We start from the raw sequence: 22,448 nt of genomic DNA, 5'->3' as shown, positions 1-22,448 counted from the left end.
TGCTGATACTAAATTAAAGCCCAGTCTTTCAGGCACTGATGATGCAGCTTCTAGCCTACATAGATTAAATGATTATTATTGTACATGATTACCAAATATGTTTCCAAACAATCAAATACATTGATTATTATTCACCACCAGCCTCTCTGTGAACAAGAAAAAGGAAGCTGAGGAACTATGGACGAGAAACTACCAGTAAGGCATCTAGCATAGCTACCTTTCCTAATGAGAACCATTGACTTTGAATGTAAACACCTTTGTGAGATCAACTTTATTACAGCCAATGCATTTAGTAATAATCAACATTATCTCATTCCTCACATTATATTAACCTTTGAACAGCACATACAGAAGTTACACAGATTATCTACTGTTATTGCTCTCTATCTCTCTCTGGATGTAAGGAAATGCAGAATGCTGTTGAGGACTTTATACAGCTGGGAGTAGGCTGATATACAGTACCAGTCAAAAGTTTGGACACACCTACTCATTCAAGTGTTTTTCTTTATTTAAAAAAATGTCTACATTGTAGAATAATAGGGAAGACATCAAAACTATGAAACAACATGGAATCATGTAGAACAAACCAAAAAAGTTTGACATCAAGGCAAATGGTGGCTACTTTGAAGAATCTCAAATATAAAATATATTTTGATTTGTTCAACACTTTTTTGGTTACTACATGATTCCACGTGTTATTTCATAGTTTTGATGTCTTCACTATTATTCTACAATGTAGAAAATAGTAAAAGTAAAGAAAAACCCTTGAATGAGTAGGTGTGTGCAAAACCTGCTGTATAGATCATACTAACAGCCCTATAAACAAACCTGCAGTACATACTGACAGTCCTATAGACAGACCTGCAGTACATACTGACAGTCCTACAGACAGACCTGCAGTACATACGGACAGCCATATAGACAGACCTGCAATAGAGTACTTACGGACAGTCCTACAGACAGACCTGCTGTACATACTGACAGCCCTATAGACAGACCTGCAGTAGAGGACATTTGGACAGCCCTATAGACAGACCTGCAGTACATACTGACAGCCCTATAGACAGACCTGCAGTAGAGGACATTTGGACAGCCCTATAGACAGACCTGCAGTACATACTGACAGTCCTATAGACAGACCTGCTGTACATACTGACAGCCCTATAGACAGACCTGCAGTAGAGGACATATGGACAGCCCTATAGACAGGCCTGCAGTACATATAGACAGCCCTATAGACAGACCTGCAGTACATAAAGACAGCCCTATAGACAGACCTGCAGTACATAATGACAGCCCTATAGACAGACCTGCAGTACATAATGACAGTCCTATAGACAGACCTGCAGTAGAGGACATATGGACAGCCCTATAGACAGACCTGCAGTACATAATGACAGCCCTATAGACAGACCTGCAGTACATAATGACAGCCCTATAGACAGACCTGCAGTACATAATGACAGTCCTATAGACAGACCTGCAGTACATAATGACAGCCCTATAGACAGACCTGCAGTACATAATGACAGTCCTATAGACAGACCTGCAGTACATAATGACGGCCCTATAGACAGACCTGCAGTACATACTGACAGCCCTATAAACAGACCTGCAGTACATACTCCAAAGTGGAGCAGCGGTCTAAGGCACTGCATCTCTGCATCTCAGTGCTAGAGGCGTCACTACAGACCCTGGTTTGATTCCAGGCTGTATCACAACCGGCTGTGATTGGGAGTCCCATAGGGCGGCGCACAATTGGCCCAGCGTCGTTAGGGTTTGGCCGTGGTAGGCCGTCATTGTAAATAAAAACGTGTTCATAACGGACTTGCCTAGATTTTTAAAAGTATGCTGTTGGGGTACTGTATATTATTCTGTTTTAATCTTACTCCTGAATCGATACGATAAATATAATAGTTTTTCTTCAGTCTATTTTTAACAAAGATGATAGTTACGTTGAATTGCAAAGTGTAGGGATAACCCTACAGATGAAATCAGTCTTCAGTACAAACAAGGTGGTGTAGCAAGAAGATTAGAATGCCATGAACCAAGAGGATGTGAGTTCAAATACCAGGTGAGGACATGTTGAATAATAATTACTTTATGAATAAACATACACAATGTAGTCAAAGTTGGTCATATATGTAAATTGAAAACGGTGTGTTAAAAGAATTGTGCGCGTTGCCCAAAGACAAAGAGATGTGATTGGATCAGTGGTTCACCATTCAGGGCCTTGATGTCCATGGCAACAGTAACAAGGGGTGATGTGTAATGAAACTAGGGCGTGGGTGTCCTGGGTCAGTCATTTTTGGGTGGGGAGAATATTTTTTTGCGACAATCAGGTGAAGTCCCCGGAACAAACCGGGAACTAGACAAAAACCCTCCAGAGGACCATGACACAATGTCCCAAGAACGTTCAGGGGTCCTTTAGGGGACCATGACCTAACATCTCAAGAAAGTCCTAAAAACTGGGAACTAGACAAAACCTCCAGGGGACCATGATATAACGGCCCAAGAACGTCCTAAAAACGTTTGCGGGACAAACCGGGATCTAGGCAAAACCTCCAGTGGACCATGAGACAACATCCCAAGAATGTCCTAAAAACTTCCTTGGGGACATCCCCAGGAACAACCGGGAACCAGACAAAACCTCCAGGTTTAAGGCAAACACTTTGTGATGTCCCAAGGACATTGAAGCCAGTTCACTGCTTTTTTAAATTCTTCCCCTCGAATAAGGGACTGATTTAGACCTGAGACACCAGGTGTGCGCAATTAATTATCGAGGTAGAACAGCAATACTTGTAGAATAAGATTTGAATACCCCTGGACCATAGTCTCCAGTGCCAGAGAAGAACAGTAGCTGTTAGGAGACTACAGTACCTAGCTAAACTAATCTTAGAACCAACAACCAAATCTCACATGGTCTAACAGTCTTTTACAGTGCCTTCAGAAAGTATTTAAATTGTCTTGGTAAATTTATCAAATTGTCGTGGTAAATTGCATTTGTTATCATTAATTTCTTGCTGCTGTATACCTTTTTGAAAGTGTTTTGGATGCCGTAGATGTCAGTCATGTACCCATGCTCTAATTTTGAGCTTGGTTCTTCTACTGTACCTACTATGGTACATAAGGTGCAGGAATGCGGCACAGTTTTGATTGTTGTTGTTTAGATCATGATTACAGATAACCTGGGTCAATTATTTCTAGGTAGTTCTTTAGTATCTTTTTTAGTCTAGTGATCATTATGTCTAAAAAAAATGATAATAATAAAACATTGTATTATGAAGAGCAGTATACCTGGGTATGTTATACTGACACGTTATTCTTTACGATATATTCAAGACAGCTGTATCTTAGAGAATGTGAATTCAGTGAATTTGAAATATGTCAAAGCCCACAACTTTCAAAATGAGTCCTCAGATCTTTTATTACCTTTAATGTAAAGTAAATCTAGAAGTTATAAAACTTAGACTTTAATAACAGTTGTGACCATTAAAGCCAGATGTAAAAGGACAGCTCTGCTGAAGAGCAGTGACCCATGTATGGTCTGTCATGCAAAATGAAGAGTCCTGTTTATTACATCCAGATGGGTAACAAATAGCTTCATATGAGGACAATGTCTCCTTTGAACGTCCATGTTATCTACAGGGCTGTCTCAAATGTCACACTATTCCCTATAGCCTAGTGAACTAACTAGTTTTGACCAGGCACCTTATTACCTATTTAATGTGGGAATAGGGTGTCATTTGGGAAACATGCAGGAACTAAAGGAGAGTTTGAGATAAGGGTTTGTCCTTGTCGAATAAAGAAATGTAATATAGTCCTGGAAGATTGTTCCCTGTTTTGTTTCAGTACCATGAAAATGCAGTGTTTAGGAAAGACAAAAAGGAAATGAGCTTCAAGGGGATTTTTTGGGGCATTTATTGTATTCAATCTCACATTCTGTTCAAATCCTCAAAACAGTTATGTATTGACTTGTGGATGTCTTATTATTATTACTGTGTTATTGTGTCCCGTGCCCCGGTACTCAAGGCCAAGTTAGGAAATTAAACAAGTAAGTCTCTTGAAATGTTGCACAACTGGACAGACGAGATACATTTTTTAATTGTTTTATTTTATTTTTATTTAACCTTTATTTAACTAGCCAAGTCAGTTAAGAACAAATTCTCATTTACAGTGATGGCCTACCAAAAGACAAAAGGCCTCCTGCGTGGACGGGGGATTAAAAAAATAATAATAATAGATTAGATTACCTATTGAAGCAGCCTTTGAATGCTTTGAATGGACTCTTGTCAGTTATATTGTCATGCTTTATATATTGAATTTAAAAAGAATTGTGACATTTAGTCAGTTCTTCTATAAAATTATTTTATGAAATAAATAAGTCTGAGGGGATATTGTAGTCTGCATTATTTTTAGACTCTGAATATGTTCACTTTCATTTGATGTTCAACTCATGCGATGTTTAACAGTGAGAATGGCAGAATGGTGAACTTACTAAATGGCTGAGAGTTTGACTGTGTAATATTAGGTTGCTTTTTGTGTAAATATTTGCCGTCTGTTATATATTGCATTTTATATAGGCTAAATGCAATATGTTGCATATATATGCATATGTTGCATATATATGTTGCATAGTTGTTGCATATATATGTTGCATAATATGTTGCATATATATGTTGCATAGTGTACAGTGTATGGGCAGAGCACCAGGAAAAGGCCTCTCCCTTGAAGTCAACTACAGGCAGAAAATACTTCAGACTGTCAACCTATACAGATTTAGAATCTTAATTTGAACCAGTTTTCTACAGCAGGAAAATAATAATGTAGCAACAAGACATTTGGATTATTATGTGGATTGTAATTCATGTACGTTTTTGTTGGGGAAAATCAAGTCTGAAATTTCAAAGTGTAAATTACAACCTGCAGAATCTTTTTAAAATCTCAAATACACTACGAGTTTTACATTTCTTGCACTGCAGAAAAGTTCTGCAACAGCGTGATCAAGTTAAGATCATACATCTGTACACATGGTGTTGTATCAAGTTCAATTTATATTAGCCTACTGAGCCCACAGTTCTGCTTAGGTCATGATGCCCCTTTCTTGAGTGTCTTCTCCTTCTCCTTGAGGGACTTTGAACAAGTCTCTAGACTAGCCCCACCTCTACTTCTACATATGTAGGATATTCATTTGAGCCAGTTTGCTACAGCAGGAAAATGATCCTGAAGAAAAAGGAAATGTGAATTATTATAATTAAATGTTGTTGTTTTTTTACGGGTTGTGAACATTTTGTTAGGGCAAATCAAGTCTGACATTTCAAAGTGGAAATTACAAACCTTAAAAGCCTTTTTAAATATTGAATACACTACAAGTTTGTATTTCCTGCTGTGCAGGGCAATTATCAGCAGCAACAGAGTGATCAAATTAAGATTCTACATCTGTAGTAAGGTACAATTATGCATGGAGTCAACCGAACCAAATGATTGACTTGAACAAAAGGAGTGCCATGTCAAATTACTTGACGCTCTCTTTAAAATGATGATGAGCCCTCCTCGCCACCAGTGACATCTGTCAACCCAAGATAAAACAATAAAACAATGCCGAATTTAGATGACCTGCTCGTCCACATCGGAGATTACGGACCATACCAAAGGAGAATCACTGTCCTCGGATCTCTGCCGGTGCTGACCTTCGCGTTCGTCCTCGTAGGAGTCGTGTTCTTGGGGAACACTCCCGCGCACTGGTGCCGGACCTCGGGGACAGAGCGCATCCAGGATGAATGTGACTGGACAGACAAGGAGCTGCGTGAACTCACCGTCCCGCTGTTGGATGAGTCGGGGCAGGATGCATTGGGTGCCTACAGCCGCTGCCAGAGGTTCGATGTGGCCTGGAAATTCTGGAACGGCAGCCAGAGCAACTGCAGTGACCTCACCGACTGGCCCTTGATTTCTAATCTCACCCAGTTACCGGTAGTCGCGTGCGACAGCGGCTGGGTGTTTGATCCGTCTCGCACTACTATCGTTTCAGAGGTAAATGTGGTCTTCAAAAAACCCTGCAGTGTCTGGAAGTTCAGGAGCTCAAATTCTACTAAGAAATAATTTAATGAATGAATTAATTTTATTTAACCTTTTATCAGGGAGTCATACTGAGATGAAAGGTATATTTTACAGATGAGCCCCGAATTAAATTACAGAAAATACACACATCAATATAAATACAAAATGCAAGCAGAAAGAAAAACATGGTCATGAAAAACAAAGATGTTCATCAGTAAAAAGGTCCTCAATCAGCATCCTGAATTGACAAAGAGGTACCAGAACAGCACATTTCAGTACATGTTGAAGATTGTTCCTCAATTAAGATGCAATAACTAAAAGCTGAGACCAGGGGGGGTAACTCCTATGTCTGAGGTTTACTGATGATGTTGGGTACAGTGGGATTTTTTTGTAAAAGTGCTTTATAAATGAAAACATAGCAATGTATCAACCTACATGACATCAAAGAGGGCCAACCAACTTCCTAGAATGCAGAGTGCTGATGAGTGCTAAAACTGTCGCTCATAATACAGTGCAGTGTATGATGATAAACTGCATCTTACAGCTTTAATGAAGTAGCAGCTGTGTTCATTGTCTTGTTTTGCACGCTTTGTACAAAATAATAAAATGCAGTACTACAGGATATTTCTTAACGTAGCTCTTTATTAGCTAGCTACAACTGGCATGTTCACTTATCTCCAACCATGATCAACTGACCATGACCTAACCATCTGGGTGGTCTTAACCAATCATAGCACAGTATGATACGGCGGTACAATGCATCCAATTATAATTCAGTATGTTTACACATGTGAATATTCCATTCATATAGATAACAGTGGAGGATAATGAGGAGAGGATGGCTCATAATAATGCCTGGAACGGCGCAAATGGAATGGCAACCGTGTGTTTGATACCATTCTGTTCATTTCGCTTCAGCTATGACCACCATCCAGTCTTCACAAATGACCGTGCCACCAACCTCCTGCGATAAATGCTGTCGCCGTAGTCTTGGACAGATAGGAACTTTGACTGAATAACTTGCTTTCTACTACTTATCGAGAGGCAGAACCTATTTCTATAGAACAATATTTGTATTCTCAGCTTCTTAAGTATATTTAAAACCAAATACTTTTGGACTTATTTACTGGGTGACTCCCTTTTACTTAGTAATTTTCTATTAACTCCTCAATTTGCTTTTTAAAAGACAGCTTTTCATCTATCCAGGGACACGATCAATATGGACACCATCCAAAGTACATATGGTCAAATCATCTGACTTATTTTTATGGTGCTCTAGAGAACAACATATACTTAGTTTTAGACTGCCACGCGGCTCCCCTTGGACCACCCCACAGAGAGAAGCACCACATTGAATTTCACTCAACTTTCTAGAGTTTTCCCTGTTAGTTAAGACTATCGATGTTTCCCTTAACTGTGACAATTGTGATCGAATCAACGAAATATTAACCACTTTCAATGTAACATACCGAAACAAAACGAACTATGCAAGATATTTTGTTGTAGGCAGAATACATCAGAGTTGAATTCTGTTGCACATGACTCAGCTGTACTGTGCACAGACCCGTGCGGAATAACCAATCAGAGCTGCAGTAGGCCTATATGCAGATAGGCCATTGCCATATATGGATCTGTGCCATTTACTTTTACAGCATGAGCGGTCGTGAGTAGATGCGCTTGTCATGAGATCAAAGAGAGAGATGCATGTAGCCACATGGTCACATTTTGTTCATATTCTTTGCTAGTTAGTGAGTTATTAGCTCAGCTATAGATAATTTGTAGTCAGCAAGGGAAGTGATTGCTTCCTACAAGAGCACAAAACATGTGCATTTCTAGACATCTTTGAAAAGCAATACAGGTACAAATCTTTTTTTGTCTTAAAGGGGCAGTGTTGTATTTTGAGACAGGCTTGAATAAACTAAGTAGCCAGTAGGCAGATGGTAGCATAATTTGTCTTATTCTCTGTAATACTCGTGGTTTCTTCCATCAAAAAACACAACAACATTTTCTGTCACCTCCTTATCTAAAGGACAAGTGGATCAACAGGTTTATGTCAAGGCCTGCATATTTTTTTTAAAAGTCTCATGTAATGTAGGTCTACATTGAACACCACACATTGGCTGCTACTGTAGGCTGAATGATAGAACAGCTATTTCCATGTTAAAATATTATGGGATGCATTTCTCTATCGTTTTTGACGGTAGGTCGCTCTGGTAGGCCTACATTATGATCAAATAGCCAGAGTAGCCTACTTGTCAACTGTTAAAACTGTAACTTAAAGCGGGTACAGCCTCAGTGTTCACAGTCAACGCGCTCTGGAAGTTGCACAGAGTTATTTTTTTTACAGACATATCGATATTGTTAATCTAAAAAGGAAAGGACCCAAACCTTTCGTAATATCCAGGAAACCTTATTTAACACCATCAGTAGCTATACATTAAGCTCTGTCTGTCAAGTCATTTATTAAAACCAGTTACATGCAGCCTGGTCTAGGCCAATTGAGGAAAGCCTCTGAATTAGCAGTGAGTGATCATCAGTATCGAAAGCCTTCGACAGGTCAATAAAGAGGGCAGCAGAATGTTGCCCTTTATCCATACAATTAAGCACATCATTTATAACTAGGGATGCAGCAGAGATAGTGCTATGATCTGGTCTAAAACTTGACTGATGCACATTTAGAATGCATTTCAAAGATAACATAGACACAGACACGTGCATACACACACGCGATAACATACACACTATACACACACACGATAACATACGCACTATACACACATACAATAGCATGCGCACTATACCCACACGTGCACATGGATTTTGTGTTGTAGATACAGTGCCTTCGGAAAGTATTCAGATCCGTTGACTTTTTCCACATTTTGTTAGGTTACAGCCTTATTCTAAAATGCTTTTTTTTACTCATCAATCTACACACAATACCCCATAATGACAAAGCAAAAACTGTATTGAATTTTTTTTTTACATATGATTTCAGACCCTTTACTCAGTAATTTGTTGAAGCACCTTTGGCAGCGATTACAGCCTTGAGTCTTCTTGGGTATGATGTTACAAGCTTGGCACACCTGCATTTGGGGAGTTTCTCCCATTTTTCTTTTCAGAACCTCTCAAGCTCTGTCAGGTTGGATGGGGAGCGTTTCTGCACAGCTATTTTCAGGTCTCTCCAAAGATGTTTGATCGGGTTCAAGTCTGGGCTCTGGCTGGGCCACTCAAGGACATTCAGAGACTTGTCCTGAAGCCACTCCTGCGTTGTCTTGGCTGTGTGCTTAGGGTCATTGTCCTGCTGGAAGGTGAACCTTCGACCCAGTCTGAGGTTCTGAGTGCTCTGGAGCAGGTTTTCATCAAGGATCTCTCTGTACTTTGCTCCGTTCATCTTTGCCTCGATCCTGACTAGTCTTCCAGTTACTGCCGCTGAAGAACATCCGTACAGCATGATTCTGTCACCCCCATGCTTCACCCTAGGGATGGTGCCAGATTTCCTCCAGACAGGATGTTTTGCATTCAGGCTAAAGAGTTCAATCTTTTCATCAGAGCAGAGAATCTGATTTGTCATGGTCTGAGAGTCTTTAGGTGCCTTTTGGCAAACTCCAAGCGGTCTGTCATGTGCCTTTTACTGAGGAGTGGCTTCCATCTGGCCACTGTACCATAAAGTCCTGATTGGTGGAGTGCTGCAGAGATGGTTGTCCTTCTGGACGCTTCTCCCATCTCCACAGAGGAACTCTAGAGCTCTGTCAGAGTGACCATCGGATTCTTGGTCACCTCCCTGACCAAGGCCCTTCTCCCCGATTGCTCAGTTTGGCCAGGCGGCCAGCTCTAAGAAGAGTCTTGGTGGTTCTAAACTTCTTCCATTTAAGAATGATGGAGGTCACTGTGTTCTTAGGGACCTTCAATGCTGCAGATATTTTTTGGTACCCTTCGCCAGATCTGTGCCTCGACATAATCCTGTCTCGGTGCTCTACGGACAATTCCTTCAACCTCATGGCTTGGTTTTTGCTCTGACATGCACTGTCAACTGTGGGACCTTATATAGACAGGTGTGTGCCTTTCCAAATCATGTCCAATCAATTGAATTTACCACAGGTGGACTCCACAATCACGTTGTAGAAACATCTCAAGGATGATCAATAGAAACAGGATGCACCTGAGCTCAATTTCAGGTCTCATAGAAAAGGGTCTGAATACTTATGTAAATAAGGTATTTCTGTTTGGAAAATGTTATACATTTCAAACTTTTGCTTTGTCACTATGGGCTATTGTTTGTAGATTGCTGAGGATTTAAATTTTTTTAATCCATTTTAGAATAAGGCTGTAACGTAACATAATGTGGAAAAAGTCAAGGGTTCTGAATACTTTCCGAAGGCACTGTATGTATTTGTATTTTTATTTATTATGGATCCCCACTCTTCCTGGGGTCTGGCAGAATTAAGGCAGTTTTCACTTTTTTAAACATTACAATACATTCATAACAGATTTTACAACACATTAAGTGTGTGCCCTCAGGCCCCTACTCCACTACCAGATATCTACAACACAAAATCAATGTGTACATATGTGTATATTGCTTATATTATCATGTGTGTGTATGCATGTGGCTGCGCCTATGTTTGTGTTGCTTCACAGTCCCCGCTGTTACTTAAGGTGTATTTTTATCTGTTTTTTAAATCTGGTTCTACTGCTTACATCAGGTACCTGATGTGGAATAGAGTTCTATGTAGTCATGGCTCTATGTAGTACTGTACACCTCCCATAGTCTGTTCTGGACATCGGGACTGTGAAGAGACCTCTGGTGGCATGTCTTGTGGGGTATGCATGGGTGTCTGAGCTGTGTGCTAGTTGTTTAAACAGACAGCTTGGTGCTTTCAACATGTCAATACCTCTCACAAATACAAGTAGTGATGAAGTCAATCTCTCCTCCACTTTGAGCCAGGAGAGATTGACATGCATATTATTAATGTTAGCTCTCTGTGTGCATCCAAGTGCCAGCTGTGCTGCCCTGTTCTGAGCCAATTGCAAAAGTCCCTCTTTGTGGCACCTGACCACACGACTGAACAGGAGTCCAGGTGTGACAAAACTGGGGCCTTTGATAGTGTTGTTAAGAAGGTAGAGCAGCGCTTTATTATGGACAGACTTCTCTTTTTATATATATTTTTATTTAATTTTTTTATTTAACCTTTATTTAACCAGGTAAGCTAGAAGAGAACAAGTTCTCATCTACAACTGCGATCTGGCCAATATAAAGCAAAGCAGTGTGACACAAACAACAGCACAGAGTTATACATGGAATAAACAATCATACAGTCAATACCAAAATATAACAAAAAAAGAAAGTCTATATACAGTGTGTGCAAATGGCGTGAGGAGGTAAGGCAATAAATAGGCCATAGTAGCGAAGTAATTACAATTTAGCAAATTAACACTGGAGTGATAGATGAGCAGATGGTAATGTGCAAGTAGAAATACTGGTGTGCAAAAGAGCAGAAAAGTAAATAAAAACGATATGGGGATGAGGTAGGTAGATTGGGTGGGCTATTTACAGATGGGCTATGTACAGCTGCAGCGATCGGTTAGCTGCTCAGATAGCTGATGTTTAAAGTTAGCGAGGGAAATATAAGTCTCCAGCTTCAGCGATTTTTGCAATTCATTCCAGTTATTGGCAGCAGAGAACTGGAAGGAAAGGAGGCCAAAGGAGGTGTTGGCTTTGAGGATGACCAGTGAGATATACCTGCTGGAGCGCGTGCTACGGGTGGGTGTTGTTATCGTGACCAGTGAGCTGAGATAAGGCGGAGCTTTACCGAGCATAGACTTATAGATGACCTGGAGCCAGTGGGTCTGGCGACCCACGTCACCCCGCTCCTCCGCTCTCTCCACTGGCTTCCAGTTGAAGCTCGCATCCGCTACAAAACCATGGTGCTTGCCTACGGAGCTGTGAGGGGAACGGCACCTCCGTACCTTCAGGCTCTGATCAGGCCCTACACCCAAACAAGGGCACTGCGTTCATCCACCTCTGGCCTGCTCGCCTCCCTACCTCTGAGGAAGTACAGTTCCCGCTCAGCCCAGTCAAAACTGTTCGCTGCTCTGGCACCCCAATGGTGGAACAAACTCCCTCACGACGCCAGGACAGCGGAGTCAATCACCACCTTCCGGAGACACCTGAAACCCCACCTCTTTAAGGAATACCTAGGATAGGATAAAGTAATCCTTCTAACCCCCCCCCTTAAAAGATTTAGATGCACTATTGTAAAGTGGTTGTTCCACTGGATATCATAAGGTGAATGCACCAATTTGTAAGTCGCTCTGGATAAGAGCGTCTGCTAAATGACTTAAATGTAAATGTATAGCGAGGGCCAGCCGACTAGAGCATACAGGTCGCAGTGGTGGGTGGTATAAGGGGCTTTGGTGACAAAACGGATGGCACTGTGATAGACTGCATCCAGTTTGCTGAGTAGAGTATTGGAAACTATTTTGTAAATGACATCGCTGAAGTCGAGGATCGGTAGGATAGTCAGTGTTACGAGGGTATGTTTGGCGGCGTGAGTGAAGGAGTCTGTTCTCCCCATTTTAGCTACTGTTGTATCAATATGTTTTGACCATGACAGTTTACAATCCAGGGTTACTCCAAGCAATTTAGTTACCTCAACTCGCTCAATTTCCACAGAGGTTTAGGGAATGATTTGTCCCAAATACAATGCTTTTAGTTTTTGAAATATTTAGGTCTAACTTATTCCTTGCCACCCATTCTGAAACTAACTGCAGCTCTTTGTTAAGTGTTGCAGTTATTTCAGTCGCTGTAGTAGCTGACGTGTATAGTGTTGAGTCATCCGCATACATAGACACACTGGCCAGTGGCATGTTGTTAGTAAAGATTTTAAAAATTAAGGGGCCTAGACAGCTGCCCTGGGGAATTCCTGATTCTATCTGGATTATGTTGGAGAGGCTTCCATTAAAGAACACCCTCTGTGTTCTGTTAGACAGGTAACTCTTTATCTACAATGTAGCAGGGGGTGTAAAGCCATAACACATACGTTTTTGCCAAGGCAGCAGCTAATGGGGACCCATAATATATACAAAAAAAAATCATAAATGGGTTAATGATTCAGCAATGAGGGGGGCAGAGAGCTGCAGTGAAAATGGATCAAGCATATCAGCCCAAGTGGATTTTTTATTTTTTTACATCAATCTTATGCACGGCATCTAGGACATCACAGATAGTAAATTGCTGAAATGAAAACAAAGATTCACTAGAGGTTGACGTGTTAACCGACAAGTCAGCTAGAGGCTGGGAGTGGGAAGAGCAGTCGATTGATTGACCAGGGTCAATTAGACCACCGTTTCTCTCAAATAAAAAGACTGCTGAGATAAAATGATGATTAAAAGCATCACTTATGCTATTCTTCTCAGTGATGAGTCCAGCGTCAGACAGAACTTGCTTAGGCAGGGGAGGAGAGGAATTTGTATGCTTCAGTGCATTTACTGTTTTCTAACATTTAGAAGGATCTCCAGCAGAGTCAGAGATAGAACTTAAAAAGGCTAAATCAAGCTACTTCTTAAAAGGAGCGTGTTTATCTGCCAGAGAAACAAATATGAAGGGTACATTTTCTAGAGCCAAGTCAGGGTCAGGAATGAATGAATTACACTCTGTTGCAAGTGCATGGTCGGTAAATTTACTGAATAGCCTATTATTCAGGATAACTTCAAATACCAACAAAAGTTAAAGTGCAACATTTATCATTAATCATTTGACAGCATGTCAGCATCAGTGAGAAGGGTCACTCCATCTTAAACTAAGCATGACGTCACCCCTTGAGCAAGGATCTGTTTTCTCAGCAATATAAAAGGTGCATTTGTCACCAATATACATAATGTTATCTATTTATTTACTTGTTTCTTTATTTATCCCAGTTTTCCTTAGTGTGTGAGGATTCATGGCTAGCAGATTTGATTCAGGTGTCCCTGGCTGGAGGGTTCTTCATTGGTGCTTTTGTCACTGGATACTTGGCAGACAGGTACATCAGCATTTTGTTTAAACACTGTAATAATAATAATACATAGCATCAATCAATGTAAATAAATACTGTCAATATAACCTGTATGGGTATTATGGGAGCATTCCCCTTATGCAGCAGACTAAAAACACCGTTAGGTAGGCTACTACTGCAGAAAGGCAGTAGTAGCCTACCTTTCCTTAAAAATAGTTATTCTGACATGCTGCTTAATCCTTTTAATGATGTCAGTTGCATTCTTAAACACTTTCATTATTCCTCCTCCAACAGGTTTGGAAGGAAGCCCTGTTTCATCCTGTCTATGTTTGGCCTGGGGGTGTCAGGGATAGTTGTGATGCTGTCACCCTCTTACCCCCTGCTGCTGCTCTTCAGAGTTCTCCAGGGCTTCTGTTGCAAGGGAGCATGGACAGTCAGCTATGTATTTAGTATGTTCTTTATTGAAATAACAGTGACTGGTATGGAAGCACCAGAATCCAGCCTTAAATGTGAAATACTGTTATGTAAAGGAGGTGTTCTCTGCTCTTTGTTGACTAGAAATGCAGTCACATGGCAGTCACACATAACATCACTGAAACACATGGGTATTGTTTTTACAAAATAAAAATGTATTAATAATATATGCAAAATTATAAATCACAGAACACCGAAACAAAACACAGAAACACAGAAACACAGAAACACAGAAACACAGAAACACAGAAACACATGAACACAGAAACACAGAAACACAGTCCATACAAGGTTTTTAGGTAGAAAGTCAGTGTCCATGTATTAGTTTTCAGAGGAATGATATGGGAGGTTTTCTGCTTCGACGTTTCTGTTATTGTGGTCTTTCTTGTTTTTGTCTTTGATAGTCATTGAGTTCTTTGGCTCAAACAACCGGAAGTTTGTCTCATTGGTGTCCCGTACCCTTTATTCCACTGGGATGACCATCCTACCTCTCTTGGCATACTTCTTGCCCTCCTGGAAAACCCTGCAGCTGGCCATGAGTCTCCCCTGCTTCATCTTCATCACTTACTTTTGGTAATATGTCAATATTTCCACACACGCACACGCACGCGCACACGCACACGCACACACACACACACCAAGTTGGTGACAGTTGTAAAAACAGTTATAAAAATGCAATTTAGCTAGATGATTCTATAGTGTGTGGTGTCCAGGGGTTTGAGTAAAACCTATGAAATTAAGCTGATTATTATTATTAAAATATTAAAATATATTTTCCATTTCAGGCTCATTCCAGAATCTCCTCGCTGGTTGTTGTCACAACGAAGAACCAAAGAGGCTATGAGGATCGTTAAAAACATTACCAAGTGCAATAAGAGAACTGTCCCTGAGAATTTTAGAGAGGTTGCCTACTTTTGATTTCTGAAACATCTTCTTGTGTTTCAGGGAGCTCTCTTCGGAGAAGTGTCTGAAACATCTTGTTGTGCTTCAGGGAGCTCTCATCGGAGTAGTGTCTGAAACATCTTCTTGTGTTTCAGGAAGCTCTCTTCGGAGTAGTGTCTGAAACATCTTGTTGTGTTTCAGGAAGCTCTCTTCGTAGTAGTGTCTGAAACATCTTGTTGTGTTTCAGGAAGCTCTCTTCGTAGTAGTGTCTGAAACATCTTGTTGTGCTTCAGGAAGCTCTCTTCGTAGTAGTGTAAACTGCTATCTACAGTTTATCTACAGATGGAAGAAGGGAGGCTGATATGTACTGTAGAACTGAAAGGACACACAGTTAGTGCAACAGTTTATCAATCCTGAATATATTTTTCCAGCATTTTTTTATTTTATTATTATCCGGACATGGATAGCATAAAATGATACACACACTGGGGGGGTATCATCAGGCACAGCGTCAGGCATATCGTCAGGCATATCACTTATCACATATCAGTCTTTTTTCAGTTTGATCCTCTGGAGGAGAAGCAGGAGCAGGAGGCAGAGATAAGTCGTCCATCATTCATGGATCTGTTTAGGACTTCCAACATGAGGAGAAACACTCTCATCCTCATCTATGCTTGGTAAGAGACAAGCCAACTGGGCAACAAGATATCACGGTCTCACTTCATTATTTAACGTTTGTCCAGTGCGGGGATAAACGTCAAATTTCAAAGGTCAAGTTTAGGCATTAATTCCCGAATTTTGAAAGTAAGTGTTAAGGTTTGAGATAGGGTAGAAACAGAACAAATTTAAACCAGCTCTGGGATTGAACCTGTGACCTTTCCTCTATCCCCATCCACAACACATATATTTTGGGTCAATGGTTGTGTGGTGATGTCTACAAACAAAATGAATGCACAATGAAAGGTTTTGAATGTAAAACTGGTTTCGTTACAAGTGTTACCAGTTTGGATGTTTGTAGTAAAAGTTTAGAAAATTCACCACATACACCAAATAACTGTCATAGCTGGTGCCAGACACATTTGAAATGGAATGTGCACTGTTCATGATGTTTACTGTTCCACTCAAATCATTTTTTGTAAAAGAGTAGGCTACATACAGATGCAGTTAGCATCATATCATGCTGCACTCAACTGTAAAAAAATATTTTACTGCATTTAATTGAACAAATGCCACACATCCTCATCACCATGGAAATGAAATGATGTTGTGCCAGGTGAGTGCCGCATGCTGTTCTGTGACGCCCGTCGAAAAATACTTTATCTGTACAGGAAGTCCTCAGATCAATTGATCCAAAACATCACCCTGTCTCTGTCATGGGCTACATTCCACATGAACCTCTCACTGCTGGTCTTCCTCCAAGGTTCACGAGCGCAGTGGTATTCCAAGGGCTGGTTCTCCGCCTGGCGATCACCGGAAACAATATCTTCCGGGATTTTTTCATCTCTGCAGCCGTGGAGCTGCCCACCGGCCTCATCTTCTACCTGTTGGTGGACAGGGTTGGACGGAGACCTCTCATGGCTGTGTCTAACTTCATAGGAGGAGTCGCCTGCCTCATAGTGCCCTTCGTCTCAGTAGGTGAGTTGGTATTTTAATGTATTATTTGAAATAGGAGAATAGAGACTTGTCCACTTTCTGCATTATTATATTATTAACCTCAAAATGCAGATGTTATTGTAGAGGGGAGAAAGTGAGAATGTGGTTGGGGTGGGATTCAATCCCACGTTGCTCCTGGTGGTGGCATTTCAAGCTGAAGATGGAGGTCAACCAATTAAACTCAGTTACACAACTCTGATTGATAACTGACATCGTAAAGCTCAGACTGAAAATAATGGATTCTGAGAGTTGCTTTTCCCCATTTTATTGGTTTTTATTTTCCTCTCTTTATTTCTGATCATTTACTTTCGTTATGAGATTATCTGTTGTATTCCCATCCTTAACATTCTGGGATGACCATTCTGCTTAATTTGGCCGTTAAAATATGATGGGTAGGTTAATCTATTCCCCCTTCTCTTTTCATCTTCTATAGACTATCCGTGGCTGAAGAAAGCCATAGCAATCATTGGGAGGCTTTCTGTCGCCATTGGATTTGAGACTGTCAATTTTGCTAACTCTGAGCTGTATCCAACACCTCTCAGGTGAGAGTGAAACCAAATAATAACATCAAACTCAAGTCATTAATGCTGCTCAATCCTAACATTTTTACAACCTGGATTACATACTGGTAGTAAATGTTGTAGTACTCGGGACCCGTCTCGGTCTTGAGTCCGGTCTCGTTACCACATTATGTGTAAGCGGTGCATAACTGGTGGCAGGGAAGTCAGACGCAGGAGAGCAGAACTAGGTAGTAGCCGGAGCAGTTTAATAGTAAAACCAACGGCACAAGAAATACAAAATATGGGCACAATAACCCGACGCGCACCAGTCAAACAAATGTGCACAAGCACTTACAATAAACAATACCACACAGAGACATGGGGGGAACAGAGGGTTAAATACACAACAAATAATGAGGGAAATGAGAACCAGGTGTGTGGGAAAACAAGACAAAACAAATGGAAAATTAACAATGGATCAGTGATGGCTAGAAGACCGGCGATATCGACCGCCGAACACTGCCCAAACAAGGAGAGGCATCGACTTCGGCAGAAGTCGTGACATTATGACTCGGTCTTGTCTCGGTGTCAGATACATTTCTACACGGTCTTGACTCAGTCTCGGTCAAATGAGGACTCGTAATTTCTTCATGAGATCAGCTGAGACCAGCAGAGTAAAAAACTCAGAATTATCCGTTTCCATTCAGTCAGCACATAAAACCGCTTCACCAGTCCAAATATATACACCTTTCTTTAAACATTAATATCTTAACAGCTTTGTTTATTATAGACATGTTTGTGAAGTGGCGAACCTATAGACCTTCAGTAAGTGACAGGTTGGTGATTCTGAAAGGACAGCAACCAATGATTCTGAAAGGACAGCAACTTTTTGTAAAACAGAAAGGGACAGTGTAGTGGAGGGTATACACAGGTATAAACCGTATGCCCATTTTTTTGTCAGTGGGCATTGCGTATACTCACTTCTTAATCCCTACTGATGTGTATCAAAGTAGTGTAGTGGAGGTGTATGATTTATCAGTTATGTAGTACAAAACAGGCCTACACAATCGCAAAGCACGTGGAATATATTCACATGCGCACCACACACATAGCCTAGTTTCAACAGAATCTGCAGGCAGCAAGAGTGTTCAGCTCTCAACTGGTTTTGGCATGGAATGACATCGATGTCATTCCATGCCAAGATCAGCCAGGACCTGACAGACCCACCCACTGGGGAGTCAGGACCGGACAGGCCCACCTACTGGCTGGCTCCCCATTGGGTGGGCCTGTCAGGTCCTGACTCCCCATTGGGTGGGCCTGTGTCCACCCAGGCCCATCCATGTCTACACCCCCCATTGTTGCCTTAGTTAGCATTTACTGGTCGATATCATGAATTGAAAGGTCTTTCCTACTCTACCGGCTACCGATGTCATTCCATGCCAAAATCAGACAGAACCTGACAGGCCCACCCAATGGGGAGCCAGAACCTGACAGGCCCACCCAATGGGGAGTCAGGACCTGACAGGCCCACCCAATGGGGAACCAGAACCTGACAGGCCCACCCAATGGGGAGTCAGGACCTGACAGGCCCACCCAATAGGGAGCCAGAACCTGACAGGCCCACCCAATGGGGAGTCAGAACCTGACAGGCCCACCCAATGGGGAGTCAGGACCTGACAGGCCCACCCAATCAGATTGATGTGGTTTAAGCATTGTTGAGGACTTAGACCATCAAATGTTTGCATTTTTTCTATAAAAACAAAATGGTGATTTTGAGAGTGAAAATCTGACAAATCTAGAGGAAAACACAGGATCTTTCACTCAGGGGGCCTTTCTCTGTCATGGGCTACATTCTACATGAACCTCTCACTGCTTGTCTTCCTCCAAGGTTCACGAGCGCAGTGCTTTTCCAAGGGAGGTCCACATGAACCTCTCCATGATTGATTGGACATTGATTGGTAACTTTCTGGCAAAATTAGAGTATACCCACTTCTCCAGGCTCCACTACTCCATTGGATAGGGCTGATGGAAAGACAGCAGTCACACACAGCATGATGTTAATAGATAAGCAGTCCATAAACTCTGACATTGTAAACCAGTAGGTCCCAATCATAATAATACAAAAATACAACCATTAAGCATTTCCCAATCGAAATGTACAACTATTACTTCCCATTGCACAACAATGTCACATTTAGCTCACAAAGTAACCAGTGAGTTTGAAGTGGAACTGACAATGTTTTAAATACTTTGCAGATATGAAACAAACAGACAATCATAATATCAGTCAAAAATATAAAATTACCCAGTTTATCCTACAAAACTAACTTCATAAGAGGTTTTAAAATATGTTCTATTTGACTCAACGTTCCATAATGTACAGTAAGGCATTGTTGTCAGAATAGATGGATGCAGTTCAATGCATGATTAATATAATTCACCAATACAGAAATAATATTGCTATCAGGTTGTAAATCACAGCTGGGCTGGTACGTAGTTTGTTGCCTCCATTCGGGATGCACTGTTTCAGTTTCAATGACTCAATATTCTGGACAAAAAACGGACGAATGTAACTAAGGCTGTGAATGTCAACACAATCTAACTAGCAAGGGCTAACTCTGTGTTAACTCTTTCCTTTCCAACAAAAACTCAAGAGATTAAATCAGAACATAATTATTATTATGTCACGACTTCCGCCGGAGTCGGTCCCTCTCCTTGTTCGGGCGGCGTTCGGCGGTCGACGTCACCGACCTTCTAGCCATCGCCAATCCACTTTTCATTTTCCATTTGTTTTGTCTTTGTTTTACACACCTGGTTTCAATTCCCCAATTACATGTTCATTATTTAACCCTCTGTTTTCCCCATGGTTTTTGTGCGTGACTGTTTTATTGTAATTTCGGTCCGATGTTTGTGGGCTTGGTATTTACTTCATGTATTTGGAAATTTTAAGTAAAGTTCCTTGTGTTACTCATCTCTGCTGTCCTGCGCCTGACTCCTCTGCACCAGCTACACCCAGATCCTTACATATTATAATAATTATTTTATAAATCCTTAGCCCTTCTCTAAAGGAGTAGACGGCCCATTGTTCCCCACCGTTTTTGGGTTAGCAATAATTTGTAGAGCGGTTCTGTTGTCCCTCAACATGTATTTTTTCACTATTCTAACTGTCTGAAGAATCTAGATGTTGTTCTGAAATATGAACACAGAAATACTGGACATTTTCAACTCTTATTATAGTGGTGATTTGACTAAATTACAATCATGGTCTTGAAATGGACTCCCATTTTTTTGGTCTCAGTCTTCTCCAGGCTTGGTCTTGACTCTGACTCAATTTTCTCCGGTCTTGGTCTTGAATCGGTCTTGCTTTAGGCAGTCTCGAACACAACACTGCTGTTAGTACTATATGCAGTAACATGCAATAATACACATTGGAATATGTGTAAACACTACTGTATGATCGAGTGTTTGAAAAGAATAATGAAATCACATTGATATGACGTAGTGTACTGTATATCAAGCCTAATATCACTTGTATTTGACAGAAACCTGGGCGTGTCTGTGTGCTCATCAGCCAGTGATATAGGAGCTATAGTTGCCCCTTTCTTGCTGTACAGACTGGCCAGTATCTGGCAGGAACTGCCTCTCTTCCTCTATGGTATTTCACAATTGTATTTTACATTTAAACAAAAAAAAAATATATATATATATATTATATTTTGCAAAGATTATACTTTTTTTTTTCACGTTGGTTGAGTGCCCTCCTCTTTGCATATTTTGTATTTTAGAAATACATGCAGATAAATTGATGAAGAAAATATCATTAAACTCTCACATTGACGTCAAACGATTGATCTTACTGTGATATACAGCTCATATTTCTGCATCTCAGAACTGTCAGCTCAACTGCTCGATAATACTGTACCATGTGTATCTGTAGGTGTCATGTCCGTGTTGTACAGTGGACTGGTCATGCTATTACCAGAGATGAGAGGCATCGATTTCCCTGAGACCATAGAAGACGTGGAGAACTTAAATGGGTATGTTTGTGTTTATGTTTATGTTTTGGTTATGTTTGTGTATTTGTTTCCGTTTATGCTTGTGTTTATGTTTATGTTTGTGTATTTGTTTACGTTTATGTTTATGTTTATATTAATTAGCATTAGTCCCTTATTGTACCCTCTTTGTGTTACCAGGAGGAGATACAGATAAGTCTCAAAAGGAAAAGACTCCAACATAACTACATCATCTAACATATTCCATATATTTTGGTGAATTTCACACAGAATACACACACATTTATACATGTACTGCTATCTGTTACTCCAAAAAAATTAAAAACTTTTTGTCTATAACATGTTTATAACATCATAAAATAAAATGTTTATACCATAACAATTGTTTGTTTAATGAACACAATTTTATACCTATGATAAATATGATATTGAAAGTAATTGTGTACTGTAATACATTTTGGAAAATTAAAACTGATGGACTGATGGAATACAATAGCATTTTCAACATCCAGATGACAATAGCAAATATTTTTATAAAAGATTAGGGAGCAGATTAGCTTTAATATTGCAGATAGATTGTAGCTTCTATCAACGTAATCGTCTGCAGAATTTCCAATCCCTCATATATAAACTACCGGTCAAAAGTTTTAGAACTCCTACTCATTCAAGGGTTTTTCTTTATTTTTACTATTTTCTACATTGTGGAATAATAGTGAAGACATCAAAACTATGAAATAAAACATATGGAATCATGTAGTAACCAAAAAAGTGTTACAAAAATCAAAATATGTTTTATGAGGGCAAGAGGCATCACTACAGTCCCTGGTTCGATTCCAGGCTGTATCACATCCGGCTGTAATTAGGAGTCCCATAGG

The 22,448-nt window shown here is 40.5% G+C and overlaps 1 protein-coding gene across 1 annotated transcript; it reads left to right on the top strand.

The window, feature by feature from the left end:
• Positions 1-5,598: 5,598 nt before the first annotated feature.
• On the top strand, positions 5,599-22,180 carry slc22a3 (solute carrier family 22 member 3). Its single transcript, XM_029714177.1, has 11 exons — positions 5,599-6,030; positions 13,975-14,078; positions 14,346-14,500; positions 14,930-15,098; positions 15,311-15,428; positions 15,969-16,084; positions 16,828-17,042; positions 17,494-17,602; positions 21,103-21,215; positions 21,498-21,597; positions 21,754-22,180. The coding sequence occupies exons 1-11, from the start codon at positions 5,599-5,601 to the stop codon at positions 21,767-21,769; spliced, it is 1,647 nt and encodes a 548-aa protein (XP_029570037.1). The 3' UTR covers positions 21,770-22,180.
• Positions 22,181-22,448: the final 268 nt, after the last annotated feature.

The sequence above is a fragment of the Salmo trutta genome, chromosome 25 (genome assembly GCF_901001165.1).
Source record: "Salmo trutta chromosome 25, fSalTru1.1, whole genome shotgun sequence".
Lineage (NCBI taxonomy): Eukaryota > Metazoa > Chordata > Actinopteri > Salmoniformes > Salmonidae > Salmo > Salmo trutta.
This window is presented reverse-complemented; position numbering and strand designations above follow the sequence as displayed.

Excerpts from the sequence above, each read along its gene's own strand:
- slc22a3 (XM_029714177.1), top strand. The coding sequence starts at position 5,599 with ATGCCGAATTTAGATGACCTGCTCGTCCACATCGGAGATTACGGACCA. Across the intron at positions 14,079-14,345 it reads ACTGGATACTTGGCAGACAG|GTTTGGAAGGAAGCCCTGTT; the intron begins GTACATCAGCAT and ends CTCCTCCAACAG. Across the intron at positions 16,085-16,827 it reads CTCATCCTCATCTATGCTTG|GTTCACGAGCGCAGTGGTAT; the intron begins GTAAGAGACAAG and ends TCTTCCTCCAAG.